General features: G+C 39.2%; 1 protein-coding gene across 2 annotated transcripts in view; it reads right to left on the reverse strand.

The window, feature by feature from the left end:
* The window catches only part of PDSS2 (decaprenyl diphosphate synthase subunit 2), a 124,940-nt gene that overhangs the window by 6,174 nt on the left and 98,025 nt on the right, over positions 1-20,741 (reverse strand). For both annotated transcript variants that reach the window (XM_072855605.1, XM_072855604.1), the window contains 3 exons: positions 14,812-14,985; positions 13,221-13,352; positions 7,740-7,775 (listed from right to left, as the gene is read on the reverse strand). In XM_072855605.1, the coding sequence (XP_072711706.1) occupies positions 7,740-7,775; positions 13,221-13,352; positions 14,812-14,985 (342 nt within the window). The remainder of the gene's footprint in view (positions 1-7,739; positions 7,776-13,220; positions 13,353-14,811; positions 14,986-20,741) is intronic.

Below are 20,741 nucleotides of genomic sequence, written 5' to 3' on the forward strand. Positions count from 1 at the left end.
CCTTGGTCTCAGGACTGCTTCCATCTCTCACGTTAAAAGCTACTGGACAAAATACAGAGGCAGTTTTGGAGCACTGGCCACGTAACCATATACAGTCTATTCATGGTTCTGGCCCTCCATGTGGGAACAGAAGGATGCTTACAGATGAAAACTTTACTTCTCTGTTCACTGACTTATCCTTCTAAGTCCATCATAAAACCAAACGAGTTTACTTGTGCGTCCCATCTCTCTGCTTACGTGCTAGTAAGACATTAAACCTAAGAAACCATTTCCTGCAGTAGAGCGTAAGTGAATGATAAAAAGAAAACCTGTGTTGTCTAGGTCATACCATATATAAAATTGTAGTGAATTCGCATTCCTGCTCCTACTTTGTAGCATTAATGTTTGGGGGTTTTTTATTAAGTATTTAGGCACATTAATAAGTAAGGGACAACCTACATTTGGATTGACAACCTTGATAGGGTCTACACAGCTTTTAGATTCTACTGATTTGTTATAAGTATACAAAGAGTAATGAAATGGTGATGGTGGTGGTGAATCTCAAATCAACTGCTAGTTTCACTTATGGTACTAAACGGTCATCCAACAGAAGTTGCCTCTAACCAGACTTGACAACATTCAACTAGATTCAAATCAATGATCAACAGGCCAAGAGGTCCACATCCTGCTTTTCTGATGTTTCAACTATACTTTTTTTCCTTCATAGTTATCTACACACATATATTTTTCTTGAAGCAGTGTGTCCTTGCAGTGAAGATCATCAACCACTTCTTGGGCTGTGTTAACGAGTGTATTCAGCAAGCAAGTACTGCCCCTATTTGGAGCTTGTGGGACCACGTCTGGAGTGCTGTGCCCAATTTTGGGCTTCCCACTAAGTGAAAGACATTATCATACTGCAGCAAGTGCAGCGGGAGGCTACCCAGATGATACGGGGCTGGAGCAGCACGTGGTCTACAAGGAAATGCTGGGAATTGTTTTGTTCAGTCTTAAGAAGAGAAGGCTGTTATTGCTGTCCCAACCACCTCATAGGCAAGTGCAGAGGAGTCCGAACTGGACTCTTCTCAGAGGTGTACGTGGAAGGGATGAGAGGCAACAGGCTGAGGTCGCAGCATGGGAAATGCTGATAAGACCCAAGGAAATTCTGTTCCACCGGGAGGGAGGTCAAGCACTGGAACAGGTTGCTCAGGTCGTCTGTGAAATCTCTGTCCTTGCAGATACTCAAAACTCAACTGAGCAAACCCATGCTGGCTCTGCTTTGAGCGAGAGGTTGGACCAGACATGCCCCAGAGGTCCCTTCCAACATAAATTATTGTATGATTCTATAAAGTAGAGTTCAAAGTACTGTGTACTTTGAATAAAGTAGAGTTCAAAGTACTATGTTTCCCAGTCTTTGTTTTAAAAAGGCAAAGAGAAATTTTCTCATCCATACCACAGCAGTTAAGTATTTGCTTTTCAGACCAACTGTTCTGGATTGGTGTTGGACAGAATGGCTTGTCTGAGGGCAGCGAGGGATCAAAGAGGCAAGCTAGGGACTGCTGGATTTTGGAGACTGAAGAATTAAAGGAGACAAAAACTAAGCAGGTGTTCAAGTAAAAAGACGACTAACATCAAGTCTTCTCTGCTGAGATACTTCTGCCTTATTTTCTAGCCAAAGGAAAGAAGATTCCTTTCAGATAGCTCTACCTGTAGGGAACAACAAATTCAGGGGGGGGCAGAAGACTCCCTGAATACATAGTGAATTTTGGCTGTACTAGACTTTACGTGCAAATGGAGAATGAGAACACTGAAATTCTTAAATTTTCTTTTTGTAATGGTCCAACTTAGGATTAAATGATAAGATATCAACAAATAACTTCAGAATTTTTTGTTGTTTTAGAAGAATGACCCTAAACAGCTGAATTTCTTATATACTGAAATCTTCAAACATCATGCATTCTCTCTGATCTTGAAGTGAGCTAAAACATTGTACATTTCTGAAGTGCACAGTACTCACTGAAACAAAGAAACCCCAAAACACAATATTTAAATTGATCTGTGGACGAATGAATGAATAATGCTCTAAGTGTTTGCAGTGTTCTGCACTAGCCTTTCTAAATTTGCTTTCTCTTTTGTGGAAACACCATGCTCAATAAGCACTAAAGTTTTAGACTGCTGAAATGTTACCTTGAAAAGGCACTTATATGCTTCACAGCTAGTAGATCAACTTTGTCAAAATTTTCCTTTGTTTTTTAAGTACCTTGGAATGTCTCAGCATCCACTCTCGCAGTTTTTGTGGCTGGACACAGGGTTACGCTCTTCCTTCTCAACATGGGCTGGACAATCATTTAAATGCATCACTTTGTAATGTCATAAGATACATTTATTTTTTAAAAATCTTTGTTGACTATATATGTAGAATGATATGCCACTTGAAATTGGAGCAGTAAGTGTATTTATCCAATATTTTCTCCATAAAAGGTAAAGAAATGCATCTTTAAAGGGCATAAACACCCAGTAGAAACTTCCAGTACATTAGTAGTACTACTCATCTGACAAATAGAAAAATTCTCTGTTTACTTAAAATTCAAAGACACCCTACCTAGGAAGAGACCAAATCTGGAGAGAGTCACCTCCAGCAGCAGAGGAAAGATGGCCTGCTTACAGGGAACGCTGCTGCTCCAGCTGTTACGCAGTTCTTGTAGCACGCTTTGCCAAAAAATTACAAGTCATCCTGAGACACTGATTAATTGTACAGGCCCTTTAATATTTTAGAAGGGACACCAACTCCTCCTCCTCACGCCTTTCCATGTCTTTCACAATGAACTTAACAAGGCCCTCTAGCTTTTAAATCTAAACAATGGTAGTTAAGTGATGCCTTTTTACAAAAAGCATGAGTTTCTGAAATCACATTAATGCAAATAGTGATTGTTAATTGTCATCTTAGCATACACAAGCAATTAACTCGATATTTGTGTTAAAAGATGTGACAGTCGTTTGCTTTAATGAAACAAAAGTTGTGCTGGATTCTCACCCCAAAGCAGCCATGGAAAATACCCACTGATTAAAAACAAAGATGCAACTGATTTTTGGTACTGGATGTACACCTTGATAATTCAGATATGGTTAATTCCAAGAAAGGAGAAAATTGCTTCTTCTGAATGGTTTTGGCTGCTTTTGTAATATTACTAACACATCTAAAAAAACATATATTCATTAAATCACTGACTATTCTGTTTTTTTACTATACGTAACAAAAGGAACTAGTGGCAGTGGCTGCTCCAAACAAACAAGACAAATTTTCATGGAAAACCTCCACAGGTCATAAGCATCTACAAACAACAATCCTCTGTTTTGAACTCTTTGCTGCATTTCAGGACCAAGAGTGTGAATAGTGTATGGCCTATAGTCCCATGACACATCTCATGATGACTCTCTGGCATTTAAACAAACAGAACTGTGGGACCACCGTCATTTACACCATGGGACTGGAAACCTGCTCTGCAGCCAGCACTGCAGCAGGATGAATGCACTAACCGTGGTAGTCAACGGTGAGCTGGGGAAGGGGAGCCATGCAACTCTTGCTAATGCAAATGGATGGCACTGTGTTATTGTTATTTATTAGCTGCATGACAGTAGACTACCACTGAGAAACCTCCTTGTTTCCGAATGTGACCTTTCCCATTTTTCTTCTCTCTTCCCTACCATATGGGAAGTCAAGACATTAGTGCCACGCAGTGTATGAATGGCTGGATCTACCACTTCTTGACTCATGCTACTGCCAGCACTGTACAAAATCTGCTCCCTGTGTTAACGTCATGCACAGTGTTTCATGTACAAACCAACCATGTCACAGCATACTATGCTGATGTACCATATTTCCCATGCCAGTTTGGATGAAAGGCCTCTATAACAGACAGCAGAGGAAAGGGACAGGGCTACAGTAAAAAAAAAAAAAGTTTTGCTACATCCTTTTCACTTGACTTAATTAATCTTTTCCGAATATTGCATTTAGGAAAACAACAAATCCTTGCAGTAGCATACTCATTGGCTGCAAAATACATGATTTATTTATTTATTTTGCCTTATTTTATAATTTCTCTAGAGCCTTGGCCAGAAAACAAGAATTATTCCTAGCTGTCCTGGTTTCAGCTGAGATAGAGTTAATTTTCTTTATAGTGGCTAGTATGGGGCTATGTTTTGGATTTGTGCTGAAAATAGTGTTGATAATACAGAGATGTTTTAGTTGTTGCTGCACCAGTCAAGGACTTTTCAGCTTCCCGTGCTCTGCCAGGTGCACAAGAAGCTGGGAGGGAACACAGCCAGGATAGTTGATCCAAACTGACCAAAGGGATATTCCATACCATATGACATCATGCTCAGTATATAAAGCTGGGGAAGAAGGAGGAAGGGGGGATGTTTGGAGTGATGGCGTTTGTCTTCCCAAGTAATCATTACAAGTGATGGAGCCCTGCTTTCCTGGAGATGGCTGAACACCTGCCTGCCCATGGGAAGGAGTGAATGAATTCCTTGCTTTGCTTTGCTTGCGTGCACGGCTTCTGCTTTACCTATTAAACTGTCTTTATCTCAACCCTCGAGTTTTCTTACTTTTGCTCTTCCAATTCTCTCCCCCATCCCACCGGCGGGGAGTGAGCAAGCGGCTGCGTGGTGCTTAGTTCCCGGCTGGGGCTAAACCACGACACTAGCTTACTCATTTCTGCTACTAGTTGTGCCTTTGTTACACTCTCTTAACAAGTCCATATAATGCCAAGCACCATTAAGGCCTTGACTTGAGTGGAGAGTTTTTAATCAAGATTATAAAATAATAACAATTAAATTGAGAATCTCAGTTTGTTGGTTTAGAATTACACAGCTAATCTTGCATGCAAAGTAGATGTAAAGTGGGTAAAAGCTTTTTGACATTAAAGTCTGAGATTTTTGCCAAAATCCCACATACAAATGAGCGTGACAGGAAAGTTACTCTTTCAATGACATTTTCATGAATTTTGTCCCTGTACTTTCTCTTTTGTTATCTGAGAAACACCACTAAAACAGAGCTGAAACTACTTTTTCATCTCTGGAACGGACTTTCAAACACCACAATGACGGATCAATAATTTGTCTGGATGCAGCGTGATGGTGTAAGAAAAAAAAAGTGAAACATTCTGATACTAATGTGAGAAAATATATTCAGAAACACAGACCTCAAAATAAGCCTTTTGTGATATCAAAGTCCTCCTGATAAAAACACAGAGAAAAGCTGGGAGAAAAAAAATACTAAAAAATGTTGCAGAACATAGTGACCTTATTGACATGACAGTCTGAGACCTAATTAAGTTAATAGAAAGTATTTCACTTCTATATTTATGTCAGAGCCCTCACTAAATTTACTACTACTATCTAGATATTTTTTTGTCAGTGAAAAAAATCAGGGATACCATTTTAATGTAACATGCATCAAAAGAACAATTCAAAATTCTTGAGCAGTCTCAAAATTGCAATAAGACCTTTGCCTTTTAAGGAGTCATGTTAAATGGGTGGATCTCAATTTCACAAATTTACCTTCATTCATTATTTTAAGTGAAAGCCACAGCAAGTAAGGTAAAATATTCCTAAGGCTAAATGGCTAACAATTTTTGTATACATATCTTTATGAATTCAACCAAAGGAAAAACATTTTTCTCTCAACTAAGTGGCACACTGAAGTTCATAATAAAAATTAAGAGAACAAAAATAATACAAATTTTCAGAAGTTCTACAGCTAGTTTTGGTGACCTTTGCTTTTACAAAACTAAAGAGAAGATATTTTGGAGACTCAATGAGAAACAAGCCCCCAGATTTGATTAGGAACGTTAAACTAATTCTAGCAACTGAATAGAAAGATGAGAGGGGACCTTGATGCTGAGAAGAAAAGACTGAGCAACGTGCAAAACATTGACTCTAGTGATGTAGAAATAAAGACAACACAGCAAAGGGCAAAAAAGAAATACTAATTTGTACTGTACAACATGCCTTCTAATTGGCTGTGTGCAGGTACTGGCCAAGCTACTACTCTGGGGTGAGCTACAGGTTACTGGGTTCATTTAGTGTGGATGTAACTAATGACCACTTTTATTTCAAACGAGGAAATGTAGAAGAGAGGGACGTGACACCATAGTTTTGAAAGTGACTCCCACAAAGCACAAAGTTGATTATTGTTTGAGCTCACAAAAACCATGGAGAATTTTTCACTATCATTACTAAACTCATAGTATCTGTGCCTGTGTAAGAGATGATTACCCGGAGCTACTAAAATCACGTGCTTTCTGGCTGATGTCAATTGCTCAAAACACAAAACTTGAAGGGCTTTTTCCCCGTCCTTTCCTTTTATTCAGGCGTCCAAGTTGCCTAAGCACACTAAGTTTTTAAATTTCATGGGAAGGATCCAAAAAATGAAATAATTTCAGTCAAAATACAGAATACACTGACAACTATTTAATTCAGTAAAGCAATTTTAGATGCTTTTCTCCCCCCTCTGTTTTTTTTAAACTATGGAAATGACATTGGGCGGATCACAATTGTAGCAATTGAAAGGAGAAAACCCATTCTGGACTTACAAAAGCACGTAGCCTAGCTTAAACATTCACAGAAGTGTCTCACATACTCAGACATATTTGAAGAAGAAATTTAGTGCTCTCAGTGGTGATTTAGAAAGTCACAGTTGGATCAGTTTTCTTCTATTGTATAAAAAACCTAAAAGCACAATGATTTTAAATAGCAAGCTAAGGTTGAGATCCTTTTTATGTTCTAAGAGGAAGGAAGGACAGAGAGCTTTTTTAATAATCCAAGTTACAAATTTTCTTAATACAGAATTATAATAAAAGTCTGTACCAGTAGCTACACCTGTACCAGTGTGTTAGCCTTCCATACTAGCAGCAATCAGTCAGAGCTGTACACTCTTCAGGCCCCAGTTCAAGAAGCAATTCTCAATCATGCCTGTGGCTCAATAATTTATGTATTATTTCCCATTGATGCTGGAGGTAACTAACTGGACCCTCATGATCTACTTAGGATGCAGAGCAAGTCAGGCTCATGCTCAGTGAGCGAGTTGGGGACACAACGTCATCTTCTGTCTCCACCACAAGCACGCCGTGCTCCAGTATTTAACCAGGGGAACCTTCTCAGCCATCTCCTGCAGCTCTCTAAGAGCTCTATGGTGTCCCAGCTACTTTCAGTCGATAAGCTAGTTAGTTCAGGTCTGCCTTTACTATAGAGCAGTCCCTGTAGCAAATACAGTGGTGACTTAGCTAAAAGTTGTAATGTCGACTGGAAGAAACACAAATTATTATAAAACATGTGTATGTATATTTTTTAGTAGATGGCATGGCATTAAGGTGAGATTAAAAAAAAATTAACAGCATACTCTATCAATATATAGCGTCCACTGATGGCACCGATGGGAGCTAATCTGCAAATGACTGCAGAAAAAGACAGCAAAAGCCAACAGAAGCCTGGTTTCAAAACCAAGTTTAGGGAAGTAAATGGGATAAATAACAGCAAAAATTATTATTAAATAGCTACATTTGGTACTTACAGTACAGCTGACTATTACTGGCTTTTTAAAATCAAGAAATTGCACAAGCCATTCTCTCTCTCTCTCCATATACACATGCACAAATTATAACCTGACTTAATAAGGAAGTTTCTCTCAACTGTCAAGAATATCCTTGAAAATATTACAAAAAAACATTAAAAATAAGGAGGTTTAAATGCAATTTACCAACCTTCTTGTAGTCCATTATATTTCCTTTTCCTTGTGCCTTAAAGAGAAAGAGAGATTTTATATAAGACATTACATACTACAAACTAGAGTTGCAAGAATAAAGAATGCAATTAAAAGAGCTACTACTTTAAACATAACCAACTTTCTTTAGGAATCTGATATGGAAAAACCTAAAATACAACCAAATGTGCTACCAGCTTATACAACACGGTTCTGTTTCAGATGAGAGCTGCGGATACTCAATGTAATTTGTAGTTTTTTATTATGACTGGTAGTTAAACATTTGTTGAATCCAAAATGTTTTGATCTTAAGAAATCTCGCTGTTTGCATTAATTAATCTCCCCCATGAGATTCTGAAATAAACTATACTTCATATCAGGAATAACAGGATTTATTTTATTAAAAGAGAACTCTCCGTACATCTGTAGTGATTTGCACACAGGTAATAGTCTAAGAGCTTTCAAAAGGGGATGTCAGGACCATGTCAGCGCTGTTAGACCTAGGTTAGAGGTGCTTTTGGTTTAGAATTGCATTTAAGTATCAGCATCACACTTTACTTAAGCAGCAGATACATACAACCTATAACTCCCAACACATTCAGAAAGAAGCATGAATAAATTTTAAATTTCTTCTTGCCCAGACACAGAAAGGTACGTAGTCCAAATTCCTCAGTTTTGTCACAGGATGATGTACAAGAGAAGATGTCTATGTCTGTCTGTCTCACCCAGTGGCAGTGCTCTGCCAGACCCAGAGCGTTCCTGCTTAACCAACCTGAAGCTCTTCCCTTAGGTCAGATCCAGCTGTATCATTATCACCTCATCCAACTGCAGCTCTTCTCCTTTCAGGCACACAGAGAAAAAAAGTCACCCATTTCTTTCCCTCTAGCCTCCACAAGGGAAGACCACAAACCTCAGTTCTTCTGGAACATGTCTCCTGAAAAGATGTAGAATAGGACCACTACCTCTCCATGTCCCCTGTGGGGACTTCAGAGAGCAGCCAAGAGGAGCAGGTCAACTGGCATAAGAAGAGCTGAGGCCTGCACTGAAGAGGAACACTATGTGGCAAGCACAGCTTTGAAGAGATGTTGCAGAGATTGCACAGATTTGGAAAATAAATTAATTTTTCTAAGGGAGGAAAAATAAAATAGAGAAAAGAAACAACGAGAGACTAAGCAAGCAGAACAGGAAGGAAAACAGTAGATGATAAAACTGATTTCTCTGAAGGAAAAAGGGGACTGATCTACAAAACCTCTTCACTACTCTCTTTAAGCTTAAGAGTTAGCTTTTCTGGAATGCATATTAAGAAAACAGCCTGATAACATTTGGGAGTAGCAAAACCACTGCCAATAACTGCTTCCTTATTAGTGTACTCCCATACCTCTGATTTGCCAATTTTTATTCATACCGGTTGGATCTTACGGCTTCTTCAAAAGATATCTAGTAGTTATATTGTGTATCAGAACACACCAGAAATATGTTCTTTAACAAATCATTGCCTATATACAAATTCACACTGCAGCAGAGAATTTGCCAACATGTTTGAGGAAGATGCTTTTTAGTCTTAGCAATACTAGAAGAGGTGTGCTCAGCATGCTTCCTCCTGAGTCTAATACACATTACAAACAGCAAGAATATTTTCTCATGCTCTGTTCCTCTCAAGCATTCAAGTCAATGGCAGTTGTGCTTCTCCAAGCAGCAACCTTATCTAATCTGTTTCCTAAGCCTTCTTTACTACAACTGCACTTCTGCTTTTTTTCTTTTTATCCTCACAGTAGTTTGGCTCTTTGACTTTTACTGACCCCAGTCTCAGACACACAGATCTTTTTTTCCTTTTACATCAGACTTCTGCATCTGGTTTAGCTTCCTCAAAGGTATTAAGCCTGATTTGCAAAAGGTACGCACTCTTGTCAAACTTAGATAACTTCCTAGGTTTCACTGCTTCGTGGGAGCTCAGCCTCTGAATGTCGGGGCGCTGGGCCCTCAAAGAAAAGCATCTGCTTACCAGCATATTAGAGACATGAACGGCCAACTCAGCTCAGCCTTCCTCCTGAACACCAAAGATCACCATGTGCCAGCAGTGAGGGACAATAATACCATGACATTCTTCATTAATAAATGAGGTGGTGTGAAATCAACTCACCTTGCCAGGAAGAAGGATCCCTGAATTCCCCATGAAATGACTCAAAATGCATGAAACAAGCAGACCACAAGTGGATGGTTTAAGACAACGCTTTTGGAGCAGGTTTTCAGGATGTTTTCCAAGATTGAGTTTTGTTTCTCAGATGAGATGGTCCCTTTTACATGTGTTCCTAAAACCTGTACTTGAGAAATGCTTGATAAAGCATTTGAGAAATGCTTTTCTTCCAGCTCTGCTTCTTCTGAGAAGGCTCAAAGATTTGGTGAAAGGCACATGGATTACCTTGGCCTAGATGAGATGGTTCTAGTTTCTGATCAATTCCTTTTTAAAATTACAAATGCTATGAGCTAAGATGCATTCTAGACCTATTCTTGAGGGATTCAGCTTAACTTCTTCACTCAAACTTCGATATTTTGTACCTCACGGCTTAGATGCTGGATGCCTGTTTAACCCAGAGAATTTTTGCTCTTGTCTAGTGAGAGGTATCTGTAAGTGGCTAAAAGTGACCAACCCTTCTGTCTTTTGACCCCTAAGAAATTATTCGTCCTATAATCTTGGATTATGTGCTAAATTTTAAGAATACAGGGCTTTCCAAAAGCTCAGTGGGGCTGCATTGAGCAACTATTTCAACACTTTCTCTGAAGAAGAGCATTCAAGCACTTCTTTGTCTGTCTACCACAGTGTTTCCTAGGAACCACTTAGTGTTGGGTGGTTTTGTGGGGTTGGTTTTTTTTTGATTTTTTTTTGTTTTTTTTTTTTAAAGCATTTCAGGACTCTACTCCAACCCATATTCCTTTTAAAATAGTCACTTGACCAAACAGCTCATTGGGCATTTTAGTTTTAAATGCACAAAGGTGGAGGGTTTTGGTGGTGAGGTCAGTGAGAACAGGAGAGACTCAGGTCTTTATGGATGATCATTCATTCATGTATATATATATCTCCATGTATACACACACACGTACACATACCTACACATTTTTTTCCTCCTATGACAAGGCTTCCCCCTATACACATCCCAAGTACCTTTAAGGCAGTCTCTAAATTTCATCGAGATCAGAATCTAATCTTCTCAAAACACATACTCAGCGCTGATGCAACCTTCCACACCTGGATATCTGATGCATTTTGCTCCTTTCAAATGAAGAGGACAAAGAGGCTTTTAAAAGGTCTTCAGCTCAGCAGCAGAAATGTGCAATATGGATGCCTGTGTTCACAGGCTACCTTGGGAACACCGACTGTATCCAGACCTCTGACAAGAGAACTGTGGTCAAACAATCACACAAGTTCTGGGCACTCCACAGCAGTTCAGGCATCCTTCATGGCCTCTCTGAAGACTGCCTTCATCTAAGATATGCATGACAGGCACTGAGTCCCAGTCACATGCTTTCTGAGCAGTATTCCACTGTGGAGGCTACTAGGTGCAATGGGGCTCTCTACCTCCACTTTCTTGAACTCCAAGACCTTCCTGCAGGAGGAGGAAGCTGCCAAAGGGAGGTGCTGCCTTTAATCCATTGTATGAATGTTTATGTGGGCAAACAAAGGAGAAAGCCAGATTACTTAGCAGTAATTAAATGTCCATAATGTGATTTCCATATGTCTAGTCATAAACTCAGCTACTAAGAAAAATTCTGTCAGGGACTGAGTGCATTGTGCGTGCTTTGCCTATTGAAACCATACAAATGGCATCGCACAAGAGGGTGGCTTATGAGCATACTCTTATGAGTACTGCCAATGTGAGAAAGTCTCTGGTTTGAGTGCTTGGCCTACACTGAATGTCACATAGTGAATGTGATTACAGATGATACCTCAAAGAGCTTGTAGTTAATGAAAGGTAATTTTCCTTTCTAAATCCACACAAGCCAAGAAAGGCTCCTGGACGAGGCGTTCCACTTCGTATTGAGCTAAAGTAGTAGCTAGTAGATACTTTTGCATAGTGCCTGTAACTCCCCCCCCTTCAGAGAGAGCTGCTTCATTGTTTCTGTGATGCCCATTTTCGGTATGAGAATTAGTAAGCAGACAGACGGCACTCCTGGAGTCCTGCAACCTCCTCTAGATTCTGCAGATGGGAAATGGTTTCAAAGCTTTTATACACTGTGCTGTGGTAATACCATTATTCTCCAACTGCAATCATCCAAATCCATTTACATTCAACTCACATATGAGCCTTGTGCTGAGACTGTAGAATTCCAAAATTCCTTGTCACACATTATAAACTACCAGCCCCTAATTTCGAAATGACAAAAGGTTTGCTTCAGTTTAAGAACTCCCAATTCCATACCACTGGAAGGTTGTAGATTCTGCATATACTTCCCAAAATTTCACTGCTGAAGAGACTACGCCTCTTTTTTGCAGTATGTGAAGGCAGGCTGCAACCTGGCCATCATGAACGCAGAACTAGGCAGAGGCTCAGGCTCCACACCCTCTACCCGAGAGTCCTGCTTTCAAACTAGCAAGGAAAGGAGCCACTGGCAAGCACATCTTGAATTAATATGCTTGCACAGAGCTAGCTTCTTACTGAAAGCAGCAGCCTTTCTACTGAAAAATCTGTGTAACAACTGCAGGAATTTCCAAACGGTAGTCATCACTGCTATTTAGGCAGACAAAACATGTCCGACTAACGAGGGAACTCAATGGAATGCTTAATTTTGGCCATTTTGGTGTTTTCCCCCTTTCCCTCCCTGCTGTCTTCTACAGTTATCTATTTGTGTTTCAGCAACACTCAGAAAGCTGTTCAGGAACCTGAATCCTGCTGTGCTACATGGTATGTAAAAAAAGGTCTACACCACATAGCTATCTTACTCTTATGGCCTTCCTCATCTAAGGGTTAGAGGAAAAGAACAGCTGAATTAAGACAACGAAGAGTAAGGATATCAGTCAGCTAGATCTCACAAATATTTTGTAGTAGTCAGGAAGCCAAGTCCCCCAGATCTCCTCCCCGCCCCCCACCAATTACTCCTCCCAGAGCCCAGTTGGCAGAAGAAAATGTGTTCCTACCTTTCAACCACTGTAATGCAAAGTTCTCTGCTTTAAGTTGCCAGTGAAAGTAGCTTTAAGCTAAGATGTGGGACTGCACAAGTAGTGCAAAGGAAGAGACATGCTCCACGCAAATGAATCTGCTAGTTACACTGACACACAGAAGTCTGACAGAGCTCGACTGTCAGGTCCCTAGATTTCCCCCTCTTGAAAGTGTGGAAGAGAGAGGTGTGAAGAATTGGAGAGCAGAGGTGACCTCTATGTTGCCTTGTCCGTTGTTAGTTTCTAAGTTTCTTTGGAGATTGAAAGTATAGATAGGAAGAGAGATACAAATGGCAAAACCAGGAAATTCTAAACAATGCTTTAATTTACCTCTCTGATCTGTTTAATCCATGCCTCCCTTCCAAGGAATTCCTGATGGAGGACTGCAGGAGCAGAATTCAAACTGAAGGCCATGGTGTCACTAGAGTTTTCTTTAACAAATGGCTGAAGGTCCGAATGTAGCTGAAAGAGAAGAACATCTTTCTTCAATTCCCAGAAACAGTCTATATATATCCACCCACTCACCAAATCAAGGTCCGTATCCTGATTCTATACCTACTCACCACTTTCTGCTTTGACACTTGTACTTTGGTTGCACTTTTTCAAGTTTGGGGGAGGGAAAGGAAGAGGTTGAAAGCATTGCAGCGGCAGAAAGTTGTGGTAGAGAGAAGCATGTAGAGAATCTGCAAAGAAACGGGTAAAGGACAGCTTGCAGAGCTGGGCAAGTGATGGGACACAGCCAGGTAGGCGACTGTTGAGTGGCAGGAAGCAGAAAAAATATAAAGGAAAGAATGATCCAGTCTTCAGTAGGAAGAATATAAGTTTTTAATCTGTGAAAGGTAATACATTCTACTTTTCAGTACCCGAGGAAGCTGATGCAATATGACCCTCCTTCTGACAAAGGAAACGTTACATAGCTAGGAGCTTTCTACGGAAATTATGCAATCCTTTATACACAACGATATGTCAATGGTGAATGTATTAATATTAAAGCATACACAAAATATTAAGGCTATAGTCTGCACTAGAAGCAATTTACTGGCAGAGCTGTACCTAGTAATAGCATATAGTGGCACTTCTACAGCAGTAAAGCTGTGCTTTATAAAACCACTTCCTTCTCCTGGAGGAACTAGAAACTGTCTAAACCAACTCAGCTGAAGCAGATGGGAGGTCTGTCTGCCTGTCTCAAGCTACATCTATACTTGCAAGTAGTGCAATACAGTAGGAGCAGATCTTTAGGGCAAAATAAGAGTTGCCAAGGGTCTGAGTTCCACGCTTGTGTGTGTTTTCCTTTGGACTAACTCTAGCTGTGGACTGAAAGACTTCTAATGGAGGTCAGAGGCCTTCTCTGAGAAATCCTACTGCTGCAGAGGTGTAGGCTGCTCCTGTCCGTATCTGGTGACCTTGCTCCTTAACCTCCAGCTGGAAGTCACCTCCACAGCAGATGATTCAGAAGGGAACGTATGCAGGTCCTTCAGCCACTGCAGCTCATGCCTCAGCTCGTGTGCTGCTGCAGGCAGTTGAGCCTCTCGGTACCAATCTCTGCATGGTGGCAGCTGAGACCCAACACATGCTTCCTCCTGCAACTCCTGCTACTGGGACAGTGGCTTTAGGAAGAATGTACGAGCAGAGAAGGTAAAGTTTCAAGCTGCTCCAGAAAGATGTGCTAGAGGGACATTAACAGAGCCTTAAATGAAATAAGCTATATTGCCAGGAGTGTGATTTTGCCAGTTCATAAGCACTGCTCATACCAGCAGTTTCTGAAAACATCTTAACACCAGGCAGCAGTCAAATCTCTCAACACCACTGACCTGCTGGCAAAAATCTACAGCATAGTGGCAGTACACGACAGAGTTCAAGAGCAACACATCTTACAAGTCTGTCTGCATTTAAGATCCCAGAACGAAAGGAAAAGGCATACCTTATGACTCATAGACATGTGCTTTCCATACTGAAATGCCATGTCCTGAATCTCAGCGCTGTGCTTTGCTAGCTCCATTGCAGCCTGGCAGCTCTTTGCCAGCAAGGCACTATGTGACAGGAAAACCTGCTCCTTCCACGTAGATATGCCGATATCATCTGTAAGACAGTTCTCCTGAAAATGAAACAAAGGCTAACATGAAAACACCAAAACTGCAGCTGCGTCAGCTCGCAGAAGTTAACGTTGTGGCACAGGATAACGTGCCATGTGGTAAGTAACAAAACTCCTGATGCCAAGGTGCCAAATATGGAAAGGCATTCTTTTGGAGATGAGTAGAGAAAAGTATCAGAATAAATATACTCGCAGCTTCAACAAACAACATTTTCATTTTCTGCTCAAAAAGAACAATGCAAAATACATCGAGCTGTCAACAGATTCCACGTAGATCCTTTTTTAAATGACTGTATCATTACACTAAACATTAACAGCCAATTATAATCCTCCTGAGGTACTGGAGAGAAAACAGAAAAAAAAGACAACAAAAACCAACAAAAAAACCAGTGTACATTGGCACTTCAGCCCCTTGCCAGTTACCAAGAACCAACAATCCCAAACAAACTTGAGAAGTCCCTGCAATTTCTCCTTTGTAGTCAAGAAAAAAAAAATTACAAAAGGCATTAAAAATCCTTATAGAACTGCATTGTAAAAATGAAGGGCTGTGACGGAGGACTTGTACCTCTTCCACTCCCATATTAAGGATGAGGAATGACTAAAAGTATTAAAAAATAAATAAATAACTCTGTGATTTAGAAATGTCAGATATTAACTTTCCCAGGGGGCAAATAGAGATCTCAGTGATGCCGCTAGTGAACTTTATCACCTTGACTGTAAGGTCAGAGATGCTCAACACTTCTCAAAATCCTTTGTATCCAAAATATTAATTTGAATTACTTTCCACAAAGTATTTTAATTAACACAAATCCAATCCTTTCCCCCCAAGCCCAAATTCAGCTGCAGCTTCTTTGGCTCGCAAGGTGTCAATATGCCACTATTTTACTAATGGGTCGTCAAAGCTAGACACGACTTGTAATCTCTCTCACATACACGTTACTGTCATACCTTTAGGTACTCTCTAAAGAGAAAAAAAAAACCACACAAAAACAAAACCAGAAAAGACTACAGTTGTTTTGTTTAGAAAAAACTAAAATCAGTAATGAGAAGCTACAGAAAAAATTTCAAACATATAAATGTTAAAAAGTTTGTAATTTCTCAGTTCAGCCAAATCTGTAGCATACACTAAGCCAAAAGGTATTATTTTAAAGAGTAATATAAAAAACCTCTTATATAACAAGCCTTTTCCCTCAAAGTGATGTCAATTAAATTACTTAGAAACGAGCAAGAAGTAATTCTGTGTGACCCTATAGTTTTCTAGCAAGGTATTATCTGTCATGAAATCAGTAACAAATGAAATAGAATCCATCCGTTCAGCTCTAATTTTCCTCCCTTATGGATATCACCCAGAAGTGCTGCGTTACAAGGGAGAGGATAATTTGAGACTAATGGAAAAAGTAGGAGAATTCTGCAATGCCAAGTAAACCAGAGCTGTATCAAAATGCCTTTGCTTTCAGACATACTATTAACTTATACAAGGAAAGTGAAAAACAGAGAAACCACATGTTTGCTATTATGCATATGATAACTTACAAAGTTAAGCCTAAACTTTCTTCATGTTTCATTTTACTGTAGTATTTTTGTTTTAATATCTTAACTCAGCCCAGAGCATGTGCAAATTCCCATGACTGGCAAAATGTCAAAATGAGCATTTAATTCAAGTAGTTTCCTATCTATCAAGTCTTTTTTTTTTCCCACTCAGATATAGATCAATTTATTTTAAATTTAAAATCAGGAGCTCTTGGAAGACGCAACACAATCTTTTCCTTAACAACCAATCTGCTCAGCGAAAAAACAGTATTTACTAAAATTTGCTGGATGATATTGAAAACTGGCAGTGATTTTTATAATTATTTATTTTAAATCCAACCAAGACAAAAATATTCTAGAAAGGTATCCTGAAACAATTCATGAAGTTAAAAAATCTCTCAGAAGACCCGTAAGTTGAAAGCGTTTGCTTGCTGGAGCCTTTGAGCAGTAACAGAAATGCAGACATTATCAAATATCAACTGCAGAAACTGAAGAAGCTTAAACAGTCATTGCAACTCGACGTATACAAGGAAATTAATTCTATGATTTGTTACAAAAATATATTCTTCTTAAACAAGTTTGAATTTCATCACAGGACTGAAAATGATGGCACAACGTTACTGTCCACTATGTGAACATCATGCAGGAGCTTCAAGCATCTAAAATGGACATCTAACGTAAAAAAAAATTACAAAAATTTGAGATATATTTGAAGATATGGTATTGAAATCTTAAAAACATAGGTATTGTGAATCTCTGGGTTACAGAAAGAAGCCAGCTGTAAAAAGGCATTATGCCCATATGGATGTGCTTTAGGATATGAGCTTGCAAGCCAAAAATATAGCTGATTTTAATCACAGAACGTCTTATGACCACATGCCCCTAAAGCTTCTACTGCTTAAGAAGGCAGAGGCAGACACAACCTTTCTTCAGCAAAGTCTTCCAACAATCCAAACACCATTTTTTCCCAAGCTTAAATCTCATGTTATATATAAACTGTCCACCAACCACACTGCATTCTTACAACAAGAGTTTGTATGACAAGATCTAAACACTATTTTAAAACATCAAGGGAAAAATGAAACTAGTTCTAGATTGCAAAGCCTGTGAAATCTGACATCATGACAGCACTTATTATTTTTAGAGAAATTTTCACTTTTTTGTAAGCTTTGTTTTGTTTTGTCAGCAGTGCGTATTTTAAAGGATAAATATAAAAGCGGACATTAGGTGGCCCAGAAGACTCCTACCAGCCTTTCATATAAAAGCCTTTTTAAACTCTAATTCTAGCTGTAGTTGACAGTGCTCAGACATTTGATTAACTAATGCCTATGGAGTGACCTCAGTCACAAGTTCTGTGACCAAGAAATGAGTCCAGATCACAACCAACCCCGATGCTGCCTGGGTAGCAGAAGCTGGATGAAGAGAGCCAAACCCCTCACCAGCCCTGGAAGAAAGCAGCCAACTCCAGATACAGTTTGGATAACGTCGGCATGGGAGCACAGGGAAAATATCCGAATCCAGCTCTGTCGATCATCATTTCCTGTGGGAAATTAAGAACAGCTGAGGGTGCTCCCATTTTACTAATGGCAAGGTCGGTTACTGTTTTGTTAGAAAGAAATTGGCTAGTTGAGATTTTTTTGTTAAGCTACTTCCATAACTTAAATTTGGTTTGAAACAATCATCTCAGGCAACAGGAAACAAAAAACTTTTAGAAAATGAAATTGCAGGACAAAATATGCAATCATAACCATCAGGAAGGGCAGCTCTTAGTGATGGTAATGAGGATCCCCAGCACAAAAGCGGCACTTACCATAACTCAGTTTGATTTGTCACACCTAAGAAGATGCTTATACACAGTTCAGCTGAGAACATATTAAGGAAAATATGAATGAAAACTGTGTCTTAAAAGTGCATAAAACCATTTGCAAAACCAGGAAGGAGTAGAAGTCAGAGACTTTTCAATGTACAACTTCAGCTATAGTTTGTAAGGGAGCCTTATTTTCATACCATGGCAAGCTCTTTCTTAGCCATCTGCTGTTGCACAAAATGATCAAAATGTCTGAACCACTTATATCAAACTTTAGTTCAGTTCTCAATAGGCAAATAATCCACAGAAACACACAGAAATATTTTTAAATAGCATTTTAAAGTTTTAAATTAGGTAGTTCAAGAAATTCTATTTTACATAAATAAAATCCGATGCAACTATGAATCTCTCTACCAGTAGCAAGACCCTGCAAAATATCATGCACATGGTTCACATAAGCTTTCAACAGATGTATTCCTGCTTGCTGAACATGACAGGGCATGTTTTATTGGTCTATTAATACAGGTCTTCACTGCTCTTGGAGGAACAAAGGTGTTTGCAAATGGGTCAATAAAGCATGCCACTGACTACCCAATACTTTTATCATGACACTGTAAAAAAAGCAATACACAATTTAAAAAAAAAGTTTGAAAACTTATAATAAATGTAAATCTCTCTCCACATCTGTTACTTTTAAATCTCTCTGGAAAAGCTAAGCATTTAAAAGAACAAAAGCAGTAAACAAATAGTATTGGCCTTCTTTCTAGCTATGCTTTTTTTTCCCCTCTGACACATTTACCCATTCTTTTCACAGATGCTCTTTACTCAAATTCCATATTTTATCCTTCCCTTTTGTCTAGCAACAGAAACATTCGTTTTAAAAAAAAAAGAAACTGACTGCTGCCCTGCTAAAAGGTGTTTTACATGACTCAAAATACATATGATTCACCTCCTGTGGTAAAATTTATAAGCAAATCCTTTACTTGTAACATAGACTCATAGCAGTCCAGTTGATGGACACGTGCAGCATCCCAAAACATTACTCCTCAAAGCAGGACTGCTGACCAAACATCAAAGAAGAATTGGTACAACTCACTGCATGTAGTCTGTGCTTTGCCGGAAAATAAACTAAATTTCATTTTAAAAAACTACATTGGTCTAAACCAAATACCTGTTAATTCACTACTTGGTACAATGAGTACTTGCCACTAATGTATTTATTTTTAAAACTTGTTTTACGTATTAGTTATGCACAATTTTCACACAATTGCATTGAAAATTTCAAAAATACCTAACAGCTCTTCTAGCCATCAGTGGACCGTGTTGGAAATGGTCTTGTCTTACATAACAGTCCTATTCTGACACTAAAAATGAGTTTTGGTAATGCACATTTAGCATCAGCTAGATATTCTGGAGGTGAGAGAAAAATCAAACAAACAAACCAACCAAACAACAAAGCAGTTTCTTAGGAAAGTCCCTAATACTTTAAGGTTGCAAGAATGGTCTGGTAGGTAAAGCACAAGAGCCAACACACTCAAGTCCTGCTCTTGATTCTGCTGTTTGACCTTGAGCTTCCCTGCATCTCTTGTCCCTGTTCGGTGAACTGACAGGGATGTTAAAGCATTCTTCATTAATATTTGTTAAATGAGCTGGGATATTAGGACAGAAGGCTTCTAAAAGTGCAACAGTATTCTGTGAGTTAGCAAACATTTTAGAAGCCTTCAGTCTCCTAAAAGTAGGAAACTGAGACTCAGTGCAATGTTTTTCTGTTAAAAATAGATACCACAATCATGACTGAAGGCCAGATTAGACAACTTTCATCTTTGCACTCACTGAAGGCACAAAATTTTTACTCCCAAATTAGATCTAGATTTAGGGAAGACAGACAGGAACTGGGAAGAGTGTCCTTCACTCTCAGAATTTTGGATTGAGAGGGGATTTAGCACACAAAGCTGCAATGGTTTATCACATCATCCCTTTCTGCTCCTGCTTACAGTCCAAAACATTAGCTTAAGCCACTACTGCAGTGTTTGAAACCACAGCAGCTACTTGCTACTTTGAACATGAGTGGCAGCCCTAACCTTCAGGCTGTCTTTGAAACAAAAGCCTACACTTTGTAGTTTGGACTGACACTTCAAATAAAGATGAAAAGTTAAATATTATCTTTATTTTCCCCGTTTCACACAGATCTAATGACTCACTATGCAGGCAAGATGAAGAATGACCAAACAGAACGTACTAAAATGGGATGGCTGTAGGATTGCATGTGGTTTTGCAGAGAAAAAAAGTGGTAATGAGAGCTGTCAAATAATTATATCCATTATATGTCTTCAGGAGTAAATAAGGTCAGTCTTGTTGGGGCAAATGATTCTTTCAATTTTCCTACTGGGTCATCCAAATGAAGCAAACTGAAACATTTTTT

This window comes from Ciconia boyciana, chromosome 3 (assembly GCF_034638445.1).
Source record: "Ciconia boyciana chromosome 3, ASM3463844v1, whole genome shotgun sequence".
NCBI classification, from domain to species: domain Eukaryota; kingdom Metazoa; phylum Chordata; class Aves; order Ciconiiformes; family Ciconiidae; genus Ciconia; species Ciconia boyciana.